This window comes from Apteryx mantelli, chromosome 10, assembly GCF_036417845.1.
Source record: "Apteryx mantelli isolate bAptMan1 chromosome 10, bAptMan1.hap1, whole genome shotgun sequence".
In the NCBI taxonomy this organism is placed as follows: Eukaryota; Metazoa; Chordata; class Aves; order Apterygiformes; family Apterygidae; genus Apteryx; species Apteryx mantelli.
The window spans coordinates 7,631,955-7,647,497 of NC_089987.1; the positions used below are offsets into that span (position 1 = coordinate 7,631,955).

The 15,543-nt window shown below is 40.1% G+C and overlaps 1 protein-coding gene across 1 annotated transcript; it reads right to left on the reverse strand.

Moving 5' to 3' along the window:
* Positions 1-7,907: 7,907 nt before the first annotated feature.
* Positions 7,908-13,620, reverse strand: CLEC3A (C-type lectin domain family 3 member A). The gene is made up of 3 exons (XM_013941267.2): positions 13,506-13,620; positions 11,442-11,522; positions 7,908-8,299 (listed from the first exon to the last, which is right to left on the reverse strand). The coding sequence occupies exons 1-3, from the start codon at positions 13,618-13,620 to the stop codon at positions 7,908-7,910; spliced, it is 588 nt and encodes a 195-aa protein (XP_013796721.1).
* Between the last annotated feature and the right edge of the window lie 1,923 nt (positions 13,621-15,543).

The window sequence follows — 15,543 nt, forward strand, 5'->3', positions numbered from 1 at the left end:
GAGCACGGAAGCGGCGCCGACACAGCTCCTTCAGCGCGCAGCAGCTTCCTCCAAAAATCCCCTTCCTCCGGCCCACCCACTGCTCCCTCTGGGTCCTAATATAACGGGCGGGGAGACTGCTCTCACATGGGGGTTTCTGGGCAGGGACCGTCGAGGGCAGTGATGATGTAGGGGATGGCCTCGGTATTTAGGGCAGTCAGCACTCATGGTCACTGCTATGCAGGAGGACAAAAACCTTCCAACCTGGAAGTTTGGAAATTTCTTGACAGTGAGATACTTCCTCCGTCTATTCAGGTTTCACCCCCCTTCAGGGCTGGGAAAGCAGAGGAGAAAATCAGCCTTCCCTTCTTAAGCTGATGTCTGCTTTTGCTGCTTTCAACACCTCCAGAAATGAAACCAGGGCAGTAGCTAGTAAAAATAGAAGAGGAATGACCACAATTTCCTGTTTTGACCCAAAGTCTGTTGATGTGAATTAAAATTCCTTTCCCTGCAATAATTTGCAGATCAGGCCTTTGCATCCTGAATGGACTGTAGAATTTCACTAGGGAGTGTATCTCCAAAGCAAACAACTCTGAAGACCGATTTCTGTTTCTCTCTTTCCTTTACTGAGACAGGATCAGGATATAAGAAAAATAAGCTGCTGTTGAGGGAGCAGTAAGTCTTTTCACTTGCAGCTGGATTTCCCGGAAAAGCAAAAGAAACTTGCAACTCCACATTTTTAACAGCTGTCTGCTGCTAGAGTACTTGAGAATGCTTGTCTTGAATAGTACTGCATTGTAACATTTCTGTAGTAAGAGTTTGGAAGAATCTGGTTGAAAACCCATTGTTTTCAATAGAAGTCTTACCATTCACTTTACAGAACTTTAGATCATGTCCTAATAATGCAATGTTAAGCAGACCTCTGCTCCATTTTTCCTAATGATGTACATTTTATTTTCACAAAATGATTACCTTTAGCTGGGCAAATAACACAGTACTTTAGTAGAATGATAAGAGATGCCACCATGCTTCATTCCCTTCACTGTGAAGGCTGAGTATCCCTGAAAAAGCTATTTTTCGTGATGTTGGTTTAAATTAAAGAGACAGATTATTTCAAATTCAAAGAGTTTATTAATTATTTGCAGCTTGGTAGCTTTGATACAGAGAAAAGGTGGCTCATTTAAGAGTATGTTATTTACTTAAACAACTGAAACATCTTTAGAGTCTTGTCAATACTGTGTTGCTGCTTTTCTTTTTAACTCTGCCTATATTCTTCTTTGGCTGCCCTGACAGACATGATCTATGTTTGTGGAATTTCCCACACTGCTTCTCCATGAGCATATAAGAATAAATCATGGTAAATGTAGCATGTTCTCATGTTTTAGGTCTGAATATATCTGTCTTCTAGGTAGCCTATCAACTGTGATCATATATGTAACTGTATTGACTAAGTTTTGGTGATTAAGAACGGACTTCAGCACATGATTGTATTTATTATGAGAACAGGGTGTTTGTTGTGAACACTGAAAATAGATGGTCCTTCATGGTCTTGGGCAGTTTAGTCTCTCTGGGATTTGCCCTCTGTATGTGGAAGGTCGCTTAATCTGCCATTAGTTACAGCAGCACACTTATGCTATTTCCTCTGGTCCTGCTACATGATCTTTACCTTCCCTCTCTCTTTTTCCCTCTTTTTGACACCTTTTAAAGGGTAAAGTTCACTGCATTTTTTCATCCCAGAGTAAGGATGGCTGCTGTGGGGGATCCACAGGCAATCACACAAGGAGGCTACATGGTATCTCACTTGCATCTTGCCCAGGTCTGGCAGTAAAAGGACAAGCTCTGCATGTGTGCGCGTACACCTGAACTTTCTGTACAGCAGCTTTGGCAGTGTTATTTTTTGCTGTGCAATGGTAACATGAAACCTCATAGTACAACACCATATTTCGTTTCTCCTTTAAATGTTTCTCTTTTTCACTCAAAGTGAAGCACCTCAAACTCGAACAAAACTCATCCAAAGCCTCCAGCTTTTTCCTCACTCAGTTTGAGCACTGAATTTGGCTGTGGCCCTGTCATTAATTTTCTAATGATCAGTTTAACAAAGAATAAGTAGTTTTGCATAAAGTCCTGACTGGGACATCACCCTCTCCCTGGCCCAGGGAGTGAGGGAGTCTCTAGGAATGTCCTGGCAAGAGGTCAGAGAATATGTCTTGGGAGTATGGAAATACGGAGGCAATATGTGGGAATGTGTCTTGCGCTGAAACAAAGGGGTAAGCAACTGTGGCTGCAGTACATCCTGCTCTCCTCTTTCTAGGTGAAAGCAGGTTAGCCTCCAAGCTCAGAGGGCACAGGGAAACCAGACAGGCCAACTAAGAGGGGGAGGAAAGGTCCAGACCTGCCTGGGAAGGGAAAGTTTGGAGACAACGTCTGGAAATAGGCAACAAGGAGAGACAGAGAAAGGCCAGAAGTTTCAAGTAATCCTTCTCAGTCTGGTCTTTTAAGCAACAAAAGATAAGCTAGCAAGTTCATCTTCATGCCCCTGGCCCCACTGCGTCAGTAACAGGCTTTATTCATTATTAAAAAAGGTTTTAAACTTTTTTCTATTTAGTTGACTGCAAGTACAAGCCAAAGTAATACTCTGAATGTCATAGGTGTCTCAGGAGAAACCACAAAGTTTGCTCAGACTAGATTATTTGCATTTGAACCTCTGTACCTGAGATTCCCTCTCTTTACCACGTAGGCAGTGTGGAGAGGTGGAAGTAATGCTCTGAGTGCACGCCAGCCTCTGGTGTTCTTCCTCCCTTGCGTATGAGAGTTTTGTCACCTGTACCCTCATCTCAGGTGCTGCTGACTGAAGAGAAGAGGCTGCCTGGTGTTCAGAGCAATACAGTTTCTCTCTATTTCTCTGGGCTTATGACAGCTGCAACTAACACTAGGCAGAGCTAATCCCCACCGCAGCCACTTGAAAGCATGGAGAAAGCAAAGATACCTTTAAAATACTCTCAACCCACTGTTTCCTGCCTAAAACATTGCAGGGGGGAGGGAAAGAAATGCTGTATCAAGACCATCACTCCAGTGAAAGCTGCTTCTGCTGAAATCCACAACACACAATTAATCCCTCAGGCAGCTTGTGTCTCAAGCATAGCTGAGAAGTACTTTCCAGGGAAACATAAGTGCTCAGATGGGAATGGGTGCTTGACGCGTGATAACAAGCTTGGGCAGAGTTAAAATATGAGCACAGGTTCTAGCTGAGATGCTCTATTCCTGTACAGGAATCCCCTGTGCTGGTCACCCTTGCACTTTCCCAACATTATTTATCCTGATTGCTATTCAAAGGTCAGGCTCCCTGATGCTCTGTTTCATGGCGTTCATACATAGCATTGATGTCCTTCAGTAATCACTCAAATTTAAGGAATTTAGTTCAGCGGGTGGTTCTGACAAATCATAAGCCTCTGTGACACAGTAGCAGGTGACATAACAACGAGTGACGTAATAACTGTCCTACCTGACTGGGACAAGATCAGTGCCTCAGAAACACACAGTGCCCTGCAAGGGATTAGGATGTTGCCGGGGTGCTCCCAGACAGCAGGGGTTTAACAGGGTTGAATTTTGCACTAGCACTGTATTAGGGTGAGCACTCAAGAATAGATCTTTAAAGTATTTTAAATTATGGATCTGGCTACAGCAGCAAGCTTTTATGTTCCTAGACAGCTTTCCTTCCCAGAGGGTTGATACACATGCATGAAGTTTATGAAAAAAAATAACATATGGAGAAAAATAAATGGAAGGAAGAAAAGCCAAGAGAGAAAAGTGAAAAAAGGTGAAAAGCACTATGTTTACCTTTTTGTTTGTAAGGCCAGGACTGGGCTTGGCTTTGAATTGTAACTTGCCTCCCCTTCATACTGTTCTGCTTTTAGTGTTGTACTCCTCACTAACTCTCTAATGAAGGTCAGAGGCAAATCAGCAAGCCCTGGGCTCTGCTGTGTGGTTTGAAAAGGCTCCTGAGCATCTCTCAACTAATATCAGAGCTTCCCTTTGAGGAGCAGGCCAAGGATGGGAACTTTGCAGCCAGGACCAGCTCTCAGCTGGACATTGGTGCTGGCAGTCTTTCCTCCACCTGAGACTCTCCCCTTGCTGGGGAGGTGGTAGCTGCAGGCTGGCAGGCTTGCTCCAATGAAGGGCAGCACTCACACAGGCAGGGGTGAAGGAGTCAGAAGCAGAGAGGGAGGAGTGAAGCCAAGTGAGTTGTTTAAAATCCTGTGAGTCGCCTGTGGGATGTCACCCAGCTGGATCCAGACCAAAGGATACTGGGTATATTTCACCTGTGTAATGAAAGGATTCAAGTGTTTTCCCTTCTGAAAACCTGTTGTAACTACTAGCTTTTGTGCTGGAAACATAATACTGCTAAAATACATAACAAGGCAGAAACCAAGTGAGTACTGCAAGCCTTGTTCAGTCTCGTGTGGCTGCAAGGGGCAACCTCTTGCTCTTATATGAGATGAGTTGTCCCTGTCACAGGGGATTGTGACCTGGTCCTGTGCCACCCTAATATGGCAACCTGACTGCAACATTTTCCGCTATTGAGTCATAAAGGCTGGGGAGGCAAAGGCACATATATAAGTGTCCATCCCCAGCTGTTGGCTTCTGCTGTGGGTAGGAAGGTGGATCGAGTGAGACCTCCCTTGGGGTGGAACAAAGGAGCAGCAAAATCCTTGGACAGATCAGATGTGAGGTAGGGAGGAAGTGGTTTCAGGGTTTTTTAATTGTTGTATAACCAGGGCACCGTTCCTGACGTGTCTATCGCAATGCCTGCTTGGAACTTTGTAACTGTCAAGAGAGAATCCAGGAAACATTTTGAGTTTAAAAAAATCTTATTTTTTCTGTCTATAATCAAAATTTGCTAACATTTGTCATCAAAAATATAAAGAATCTAACTTTAACTGATGAGTGTTAGGCACTTTTGAAAGTTAGGTATTTATATAAACTTTCAAAAAGTTTTATTTTGTATTTTTTTCCAAACAGTGTACGTCTGAAAGTGTTATACTGGTCTTTTCCTTTAGCAAACAATTAGAAGGAACTAAAAGCAATATTTGTTATGATAAAATGACACTTAAAATTTAGTATATTCTGCATTCTTCTGTCACACCACTAGGTGTGAGTGTTGGAGCTTTTTCTGTTGTTGGTTTTACAGTAAAGTATCTAAAAGTTGCTAATCATGTCCCGCTGAATTCCTTGTCACCCAGGCATTAATAACTATCCATCATGGAAATGCGAAATGACTAAGTGACCAACCACCCATCAGCAGAGCTGAATACCTAAGCTGTACTTAGTGGAGACCATCCTTTAATCAAGCCTGTTAAGTCTCAGGAATAACATGCAAGCCTCCCAGCTCTTATTTCCTTTTTATTCCATGTGCATCCATGTACTTGGGAGTAGGGATCCCTGGTGCACAGCTGTGTACAACCATTGCAGAGATGAGGAATACTCAGAACCCAGAGCTGGAATTTGAAGGGAAAACATTGCTAGGAGACCTCAGGGATTTTAGAAACTAATCACTGGAGATGGAGGTACAGAAAGGAGCCTAATCTGTTTAAATCGAAAAGATAGGAGGAAAGAAAGATAGGGAGCATAAGATCTTGGGATAAGTAGCACAGAAAAAGGTCCGAGCAGGCTTTCCTTCAATCTGTGTCAGACTGGCCGTCCAACAGGCAGCAAATATTCATCCCCTCTCTGAGCTCACTTTCCACAGTTGCAGTCATTGAGAGGAAAGACAGAGTGACAGTTAACTTGACAGGATAAAGTTTAGCTCCCTGCCCTCTTGATTTTCTGTCTGTCCTCTTGCCATTGCAGGCCTTTCTGTTGTTTTCTCTCCCACTACCATCTTTTTCACCTCCATCCATCCCATTTTTTCAATCATTTTTTGTCTTTTCTTCAGGTCTCTCTTTGTTATTACTTAACTAAGCATTCTGCTGGGAATCTTAAATTTTTATTACTGATTTCTTTATGGTGGGTTTTGTCTTTGTGAAGTAATTACTACTAAACAAATAGTTATTTATGTCTATGGTATCTGTACTCACTGGATGATGAACGTCCACCAGTAATATCTATAACCTTTTTCAATTCCTGCCTATAACTTTAGAAATTTGGCTAAAGTAGATTGAAGAAAATAATAAACTACTCATTTTGATAATTGTTTGTGTAAATAGGTTCTTGAATTTGTGGTGAATTTGCAGTTTGACTGTAGCTTTAGGGATGTGCTCAAATACCAAACTATTTCAGACAAGCCAGAGATAAAAAAGCCACACCAAATTCCTGCAGACTTTTAATCATGTTAAAATGTAGATAAAAGGAGTGTCACTTCCCAACCTTAGTAACGGTTGGTAGATTTTGAAAGAAAGTTGGAGATATTTGGGGACTTTTTTTGCTCCTTTATTTTAACTCAGGAGATAGGTAAGAGAATTCAGAATCAGGCCTATTTGAGAAATTCGTAAAGTGCTGGGAAGTGGAATGACTTACAACATATACTACAATGCATAGAATGGTTGCATCTCATACACCACTTACACAAGCTGGGATCCAAATTTTGTCCTGTGGCATGTAAGTACACTAGTCTTAAGAAAATAACCCTTAAGAAAAGCACTAGGAAAGATTGGTCTTCACATGCATGCTCGAACTCTCAAAAATGCTGCTACACTTAAATACCAGCAATTGCAAATTTATTGCACAGTTTAAGGATATCCTGCATAATTAAAAGAGAAGGATTAAGAGCTAGCTTCCAAGCAAAAATATATTTAAATAGTTAACTGAAATTCCATTACACAAGAAAGAAAATGCAGTTTATAACATGAAGGTAAAGCAGTATTGTGAGGCTAAGAACAACAAAAAATAACCAGCACATTTTACTTCACTTTCAAATGTCAGGTGTTAAATTGGAAATTTGCATGTGGGCAAACAAGCGATGGTGCGGCCCACTCCTTTGTGCCACTTGGGAGTGCTGCCTGCCATGTGGGAAGATGTGAATGGGGGGTGATACCATGCCCAAAAAGGGGATCGTGCCTCTCTGTTCATGCGTGCTGTGGCTCAGCAGGACAGTGTTGATAAGCCTCTTTCTGCTCCTGCTGGAGAAAGGGCTTTTGCACATCTTGCTGAGCATAGTAAGTGCCATACAGTAAAGGTATGATTTAGTCCCGCATTGATTTCTTCTATGGGAACATTCCAGATGGCTTTTAATATTCAATAGTTAATATTGAGACAATCTTGTTAGAAACAATCACATTTAGACTAACTGATGTTTTAGAGCCACTACTTCCCCCATTTTCTACCAGTGTATCATTTTTAACTCCCAAGTATTTTAAAAAATTTACATCTCGGTCACAGATCCATCCTGTTAAACTCTATAGGATGATGGCCATTTTTTTGCAGGAGCTTACACAACCCAAAAGTCCTTTTTAAGCACTGAACTAAAACGCTAGGATGCCTAGGAATCCTAGGATCCCGAGGCTTTGTGTTAGCACATGCCACCATACAGCAATATGTTTGTAAACTTTATAATATAAAATTTATAAATAAATTCACTAGAGGTCTGAGATCAAGCAAACACTATCCTACCAAGGAGATGTGAAGTACAGAATTAGAAGGTGAATTCCAGCAACCCGAACATCAGGCTGAGAGAATATGGCAAGATACGATGCAGTTTAGATCAAAACATAATGTATATTCCTGTATGTGGTGAGAGCACTCGCTAAATATAACATTTTTAGCATCTGAATAGAAAATAAATTAATAAAGAAAATGTCTGTCTCAAGGAAGACTGAGTACAATGCAGGAGATGGATATTTTTAACTCACCACTGTCTAAGTGGGAGGGGCAACTAACATGCAAAACTGCATGTTTGTAACCCATAACATGGTCATAATAATTTGTATATGGAATTACGGGATCAGAAATTCACAAATATATCTTTTGGCAGTACGGCAGACTTCATCCACCCACTTGCCTTGTGATGGCTGAGAAAAAAAGACACAGTTTTCACGCTTCCCCCCATTTGGTTGGGAGCGATCCCAGTTGAAGTACTGTAGAACCATGCCATTGACATCAACAAATTTCCCTTCATTTATCATGTCATTGACACCCAACCAAAACTCAGACACTCTAGGCATGCTTTTCTTGCCATAGTCTCGAAGAATATTTGTTTCGTCACTATTCCTTGGGATAGCCAGCGTCCCTCCCTTGGCTATGCAGTCTTCATTGGCATCATGAAAATGTTTGGTGCCTTCAGACACAAGGTAGCACTTCTTATGGGCCTTTGTCCCACGGAGACAGACTGTGAACAGATATGCATGTTTAGTAAAAGCTTTGGCTATATCTTTAATAATATTTCCTAAAAAGATAATTTTCTAATGGTATGCTGAGGATTAAGCAGACAAATCTTTCAGCGAATGAATGGCTCTGTTTATACTGTCTCTAGAGGGTGGTGCTGAAAGTAGTAGTGGGACCAGTCAGGGACTGCCATTCCTCCTGTTCACATAGGACCTTGTACACAGCCAGTGCGTTGCATGTCCTGGGTGAGCCTGGACAGGGTGTCCAAAGGCACTCTGCAAAGCACCCTTGGGTGCAAGGGCGGTCGAAGCACAGCGTGCTGTTCTTATGGCTGCTCCAGAGAAGAGTCACTTAAGAAGGATAGACGTAGCTGTGGTCTTAACATCATAAAGTGCTTTGGAAAATCTTTCCCGTGTTTATGCTAATGAACCTGAGACATGATTTCAAGCCCCAGATTCCTTCCAGCAATTTAATTATCTGAAGAATTTTTGTATTCTGCTGTTCCAGAACAGTAAAATATAACTCAGGTCTGCTGTCAGTATATCTTATGACTTTTGTAAATGGTTCTGCTTTCACACATTTTACCTTACTTCATCAGTCTCTTAAAACTGATGGAGTAGATGAGGAATGGATGTTCGTACTGTTGGCAGATGTTTGTTAGTCATCAGGAAATCTGTACTTGGCTTTATACTAAAGAGATAGATCTAAAGGTCTTTCCATACTTATGATATTTAAGTGCCAAAGTAAAGTGTTATGCATTAGCTACGCCTAGCTCCTTGCAGACAAATGAAGGACAGAAAATATGAAAATGATATTTTAAATGTATCCTGCTCACCAGAAAAATACTGATTTGAAATTCATAATGCAATTCTCTGTCTGGACAATTGATAAAAGTATATTGCCACCTGCAGAAGAGTATGCATTTACGTCTTTATTTCTTAATTTCTAGACTTTCCAGCAAAGTCTTTCCCTTCAAAATCTAAATTCAAATGAGGTAAAGTGACTTAAGTCTATAAACCTTTTTTAAAAAGCAAGAGTACACTCATTACTGAGCTTGCGTGACAGTCTGAAGCAAATAATGTAAACATTTTCATTTATAAATCTGTTTGCTTTTAGTTTTACAACCACATGTGGTAACCACAGGTATGCCAGTGTGTCCCTTCCCAAGTCCTTTCCCTGCGCTTATGATCCACTGGAACATGTCAGAGAAGTTTTCATGTAAAGTACAAATGTATTAGAACATGACTTTGGCATTTGCTCTGTATTTGGAATTGCCTCTGACAGTCTGTGTGGGTAAGCTTGCAGGAATGAATCTTTAAACTTTGCTTTCCAGCTCTTCTAATGCAGATGCGTGAAAAACTGGTTCTCCTAAGAAAAATACATACAAGAAGAGAATTCTCCTTGAAGGAGTGTTCCTTCTGAGTTCACGAAGGTAGAAAAGGGCTCAAATAAACTCCTGTAGCCATTATTTTTAGAATCCTGCATCTGACTACTTCCAGCCCATTTCATTTATTGCTTAAATTCATCTTGTATTTATATTACAAATACGTTGTGAAACAATATGAACATCTTCTGTCCTGATGTTTTCTATAATCTGTTTCTAATTCCTGTCATCTGTTCTGGTAAAAAATAATCATTTCATCAATAGGATATGGAAATCCACTTTGGATCACATTTTATATGTCTCAGTTCTTTAGTATTTCCAGTTGTAGTATTCATTGTATTCTTTAGCTGCATTGTCAAGATCATCATTTTACTACAGGGCTTACCCTTCAAACTTTTCATCCTTTGCAGCTGCTAAAGTTGACAATGGCCAAAGAAAAGTAATGAAGGTATTTGCCATATTTCAAACCCTTTAACAAATTTTATGTTTGTAGGAAAGATCAGAAAGGCTTTGCCTACTTTACTTCAGTAATGCCGCAATAAAGATGAGATTTGTTCTCTTTTGGGAAAAAGTACATACTGCTAAATGGCAGGATACATACATTTCACAATATAGAGAAAGAAGACATGGGAATTCAGACAAAAGAAGTCAGATTGTAACATATGTGTTTTGGAAATGCCTTTAAACCAAAAAATCAGCTACTTCTTGAAGTTTCATGAGGCCATGAATAAATGCAAGTAGTCAGAGCTAGAGGGTGATAGATCTCTTTTACCAAGTTTGGAATCCAGTTGAACAGTATAGGTTCTGGATTTAGAATATAGCTCAAAATAAGTTTTGAGGACAGAAGTTCTCCTGGCTCTGGTTTCATTTCTAAGCAACTGCATGATTACTCTCAAGCTTCTTCTGGAGGCAGTACAAGAACTACTTTTAAACAAAAGTTACTTGTCTAGCACAGGCTTCCTCTTATAAGAAATTTCTTAAGTCTGACTTTTTAATTTAAAAGAAAAATATTTTCTATAGCTCAAAAAGCTCTGTGTAACTGAACACATAAAACAGGATAACCCAGATACTACCATCCATAAGCAAAATATGTTCTGTTTCATGTGAATGATGTCATTTCCTCTGTAATGTCCTCTTGTACGTGTTTAATTGCCAAGTTTTGTGTCAACAGCTGCGCAAAAACAGAACTGTCTAGTAGGTGTATGTATATTTAACCTTCTTATTTTGTCTGGAAATTTCCAACTCTGCATATTGATTCAGGATACTTCTCAACTCACAGTGGCATTTTTGAATGTAGCAAATTACACACAATTATTTTAGCTTCTCTTTTCCAGGTATTCTCAGCCTTCTCCCCAAATGTTTTGCCTTCATGGTTAGCCCGTGTTTATATCCGAGCTGGGAACCTAACTTGTTGACTGTCTGCTCTCAGAAACCCAGCATTCCTCATGTTGCCTTTTGTCTGATTATACCTAAAATGCATGAGAATCACAGTGTAGGGCTGTGCATAGCAAAGGCAAAAATAATTCTTGCTCCAGAGGGCTTTGCTGGAGAACCATCACTTTTATACCAATAGATCATTCAAATGCATCGTACTTGATTTTGCTTGCATGCTTCCTTCAGCACTTTTCTCCTCATTACAGCTGCGGCGTACCATGTTCTTAAGGACATGTATTTCTCAGAGTCACAAGTCCCCATCAGAGATACGGGTGAGAGTGAGGAGTGGGAGAAAGGGAAAGCAGTGATTCAGTGTGAGCTGATTTACCTGTCTGAAGTGCTTGCATTTCTTTCAGAGCATTTACCTCTTGCCACAGCTTGTCAATCTGGGTCTTTAGGTCATCCTTTTCTTAAATAAAATAAACACACAGAGAGATGAGCAGATACATATGCAAAAAATTGATACTTTTTATGTCAAAAGCTGTTTCAAAATATCATGGGTTTCTGCATTGCTGAGATACCTTCTGAAATAAGGGGTTTTCCTTAATGAAAGGATTAATTTCAGAACCAACAGTGTACAGGTGCAAAAGTAAATAGGCAAATTTTGCTGTAAATTAGATCCTGGCCTACTAAATAGCAATTAGCAGCATCAAGAATCCATGTTTTTCAAACAATTACTGGGATATGGTCCAACTGAAAATGAGATTTAAACAACAAAGGTGAAAGGTAAAGATGCTTTCCTCCTATTTTTACAGGAAGCCTAATAAGAGCAGGACACAAGTTTTGTCTATTCAAAGAAATGTTAATTTGGGGAGCATAAAAGTTCCTCACAACTCTTGCTTTGAGGCAGTGAGGGACAGACAAGCTTGCTGAGCTGCACGGTCTCCCTCCCCTCCCAACGGAGGTGCTGGAGGAGCCTGCCCCTCTCTGCCAGCACAGAGTGGGCCTGGGAAGCTCGGACAGGGCCTCCACTTGAGTCACCCAGATTCGCCCTGAGTCACCATTTTCTGGCACAAAAGCACCAACAAAATGGTGGGACAAGAAAAGGTGCTGATTTACACATATGAGCTCCATTTTCATGTCCTCCTAAATTTCTTTTTTCTTAATAATTGTAATAATCCACTACCATCAAACAACTAGCAGGCACGTTTCCATTGCACAAGAATACAAGTTGATTGCAGCAGTAATGAGACCTTCCAGGAGCCATAGTAACAAGCACAAGGAATAAATAAGCTCTTTCACAAGTAGCTGAACTAACAAAACCACAGTTCCTGTAGATCTGTGTTACATCACCTAATCATCCAGTTGCACTGGATTTGGATAGCTAATCTGGAGCTATAACCCTCGGTCTGGCCAGATAGGAGGTCAAAACAAGAAAAAAGCATCTGAGCTCATGCTATAACATTTTTCATAGTGGGACACTAATGCAGATCTCATTTCTCCACCCACATTCTGAATTTCACAAAATCTCGGAGAACTTGAATGTCATTAGTGAAAGGTTGACAGACAAATATGTGAGCAGCACAAATATATAAGGACATCCTTAGGACACCAAGCTAAAAAGTAGATAGAGAGAGTCAAAAGAAGAAATAAATATATACAACTGTATAGCTCCAGAGCAGTATAATCATCTTGTAAAATGGCTTTTTCAAGGCTGCATTTTTTACATTGACTAGGAGTTTAAATATTTGCCAGCAGTATAGCCTCCATCATACTCTCTTTTATTAGAAATAAGCTTTTAAATTAAATACACAGACATTTCCAAACAACATTCAAGGGTTTTTTTTGTTTTTGGGGGTTTTTTTTTTTGCCCTGTAAGCTTTGCTTGGGGAATTTATCTTTTTCTACTAATTCTTTTTTTATTAGTTTGACTTGGCATTTCACAGTGCTTCTCACCCAGGTAAAATTATATTCCACAAATACTGGACAGACATTCTATTAAAATTAGGAAATAGTACAAAAATCTGAACAATAATCTATGGAGATTTACTATTTTATTCTGCTCTTTTCCACCATGTGTACATGAATTTCCATTTGTCTGATCTTAGTCAATATATACTAAGTAACTAAGAATCATTGGCCAGAATCCTCTCTCAGCTATACCTGTGAGTCCTAAATTATGTCAACAGAGTTGAGTAAGCATAGCAGAGCAATATATTTACAACTGTTATACAGCTCTATTTATGTAACTCATTTTGGCACATTATTCTTGGCTTAACTAACCCTCATAAAAATATTTTAAAGACAGACATAATATAGACTTATTAACTTTCCTATGTTAATAAGCATTTGTATCATATTAGTTTCTGATTCATGGGGTATTATTTAAGTACATAGTAAGCTCTGTAAAGTCCATAAGACTCTCTCCCTCCTCCCAGTTAAAGCCCAATACCTTTCACTCTACGTTTGCTGTGCTTCCTGGCTTTGAATTTTGAAGCCTGGCTGATAGTCTGATCCAGCAGTAGTATGCATATAAGTAGAAAAATCGTAATTCCAGTTTGTGCCATGTCTCTTTCAAAGAATAAGAAACTTCAAGAGCTTCTCTTCAGTGGCTATGTGAGCAAGTCACATAGACACATCTCGGTAGGAACTGACTGAGGTCAGTTTTAAAAAGTGTAGTGATAGGGTTGGCTGTACTCCTTGCTTACGAAATGTGTTTAATACTTAAGCTGGCTCCGCATAAGGTACCCCCTTGTTCTCATGTCTCATCTGAAATTCTTATTTCCTTGTTGAGTTCAGCTGAGACAGGTTGCTTTATGGAGGAAATACGAGCACTGAACAGAGGCCTGATTGCCATTAATGAATGCCATTTCTTCAAAGATAATGTTTTATCTTTGAAGCTGAAAGGAGTGGACAAGCAGATGGATGCTCAAGAATGCCCTGAGCAATGGCAACTTCAAAGGAGGTAGACACAGGACTTTTACAAGGGGTAGTTTCCCCCAGCATGGATCTCTCCCAAGCTGATTAAGCATAAGCAATGGCCATGATTTTATTCACATTGAAACAAAGAAAATATCATCCCTGAGTTCGATGGCAGCAGGCCATTAAGTACATGCATGGAGTTTGTATAAATATACACGCACACACACGCACACACACGCATAGAGTATATGTATGCTTTGATCACATGTTACGTTAGGAGTGCGTTTATTAATTTATGAGGAGTTAATAATACTTAGTAGATACTACTGCATTTTTGATTAAGTACGGTACGTGCTATCAGCAGGGTCTAGTTAGGGAGACAAAAGATTGCTTCCTCCACAAAGTCCTGACTGCATGAGTCAGAGGAAGGATGCTGCTCTCAGTAAAGCACAAGATACTCAAAGCAGGACTGTGTCTCTGGACTCTGGAGAGCTCTTTGCATTTGGATCCCAGATTGCCAGGTTTTTAACTGTAAGAGCAAGGACTTACTACTTTATTAAATGAAAGCTGAGATTTAGGAGCATGCTGTTATACTATATGAATGCATACTTGCTGTTTCCAACCCCCACATACAGTCCAAAATCACTTCAGTACTTAGAATGTAAAAGCACAACTACAGCGTCTGTTTCCGATACCTTCAGACAACTAGCTGGATTCTAGTTACTTCTAGTTCCAGTAAACTTCTACTAATCATTAGTTAATACATGCATCCTTATGTGATGAAACGTGGTTTCAGTGGTTCCTCATCAAAATATTGAAGTATGTTACATTATATAGGGAAACTTCTGGATCAGTAATTCTAAGTTCTCAGTGCTATTACAGAGCATGGGACATCAGGGAGAGTTATCATGGGTCCTATCAACCCAAGATCTTCTAACAACCACTCACCAATTACAAGCAGCACATTTCAGTACACATTTACACATGGAAAAAGCTGCCATTCTAACTAGCACACCAAAAACTGAAATGTGAGCTTTCAGAGAGGAAAACAAGGATCTTTGCAAGGAGCTAGTTCAAGATTTAATCTGTCATTTAGAACTAACCAGAAGTTCAGAGTCGATCTATATTTTATCCCAGTGATATTGGGACATCAATGTAAGTTAATTAATGAGAGCGGAATTAATAAATGCCTCCAGTTAAGTTTTTCACTCGGTCCTTCCTGAGAGGCTGTTGAATTGTAGGTGAGGCTGATCCTGAACCACTGCAATTTATAGCCTGACATATTAAACTAGTACTGATTTTGGGTTACCTCAGTAAGACAGGCAAACCATGGTACCTCTGGAGCTGTTTCACATGGGGCTTAGCTGTCCTGGCTGCAGGGACAGTAGTCTTTGAGAGAGGCAGGACATGCAGCAGGGGTCAGTGAGCATTTTAGTGTGCCTGTTTAAGGACTCAGCACCCTAATTTACTTGTTCCTGCTCTTAGGAACATAATTTTTCTAACACAGGCTTTCTTTTCTTTACATGAAGTGAGTCTGATGGAAAAAGATTTGTACTCTACCTAGGCAA

Bases quoted from the DNA above. Each gene is read 5' to 3' on its own strand.
- CLEC3A (XM_013941267.2), bottom strand. From the start codon at position 13,620: ATGGCACAAACTGGAATTACGATTTTTCTACTTATATGCATACTACTG. The intron at 11,523-13,505 runs GTATTGGGCTTT...ATTTTATTTAAG, and splicing joins CAGCAAACGTAGAGTGAAAG to AAAAGGATGACCTAAAGACC. The intron at 8,300-11,441 runs GTAAATCAGCTC...ATCTGTTCACAG, and splicing joins AATGCAAGCACTTCAGACAG to TCTGTCTCCGTGGGACAAAG.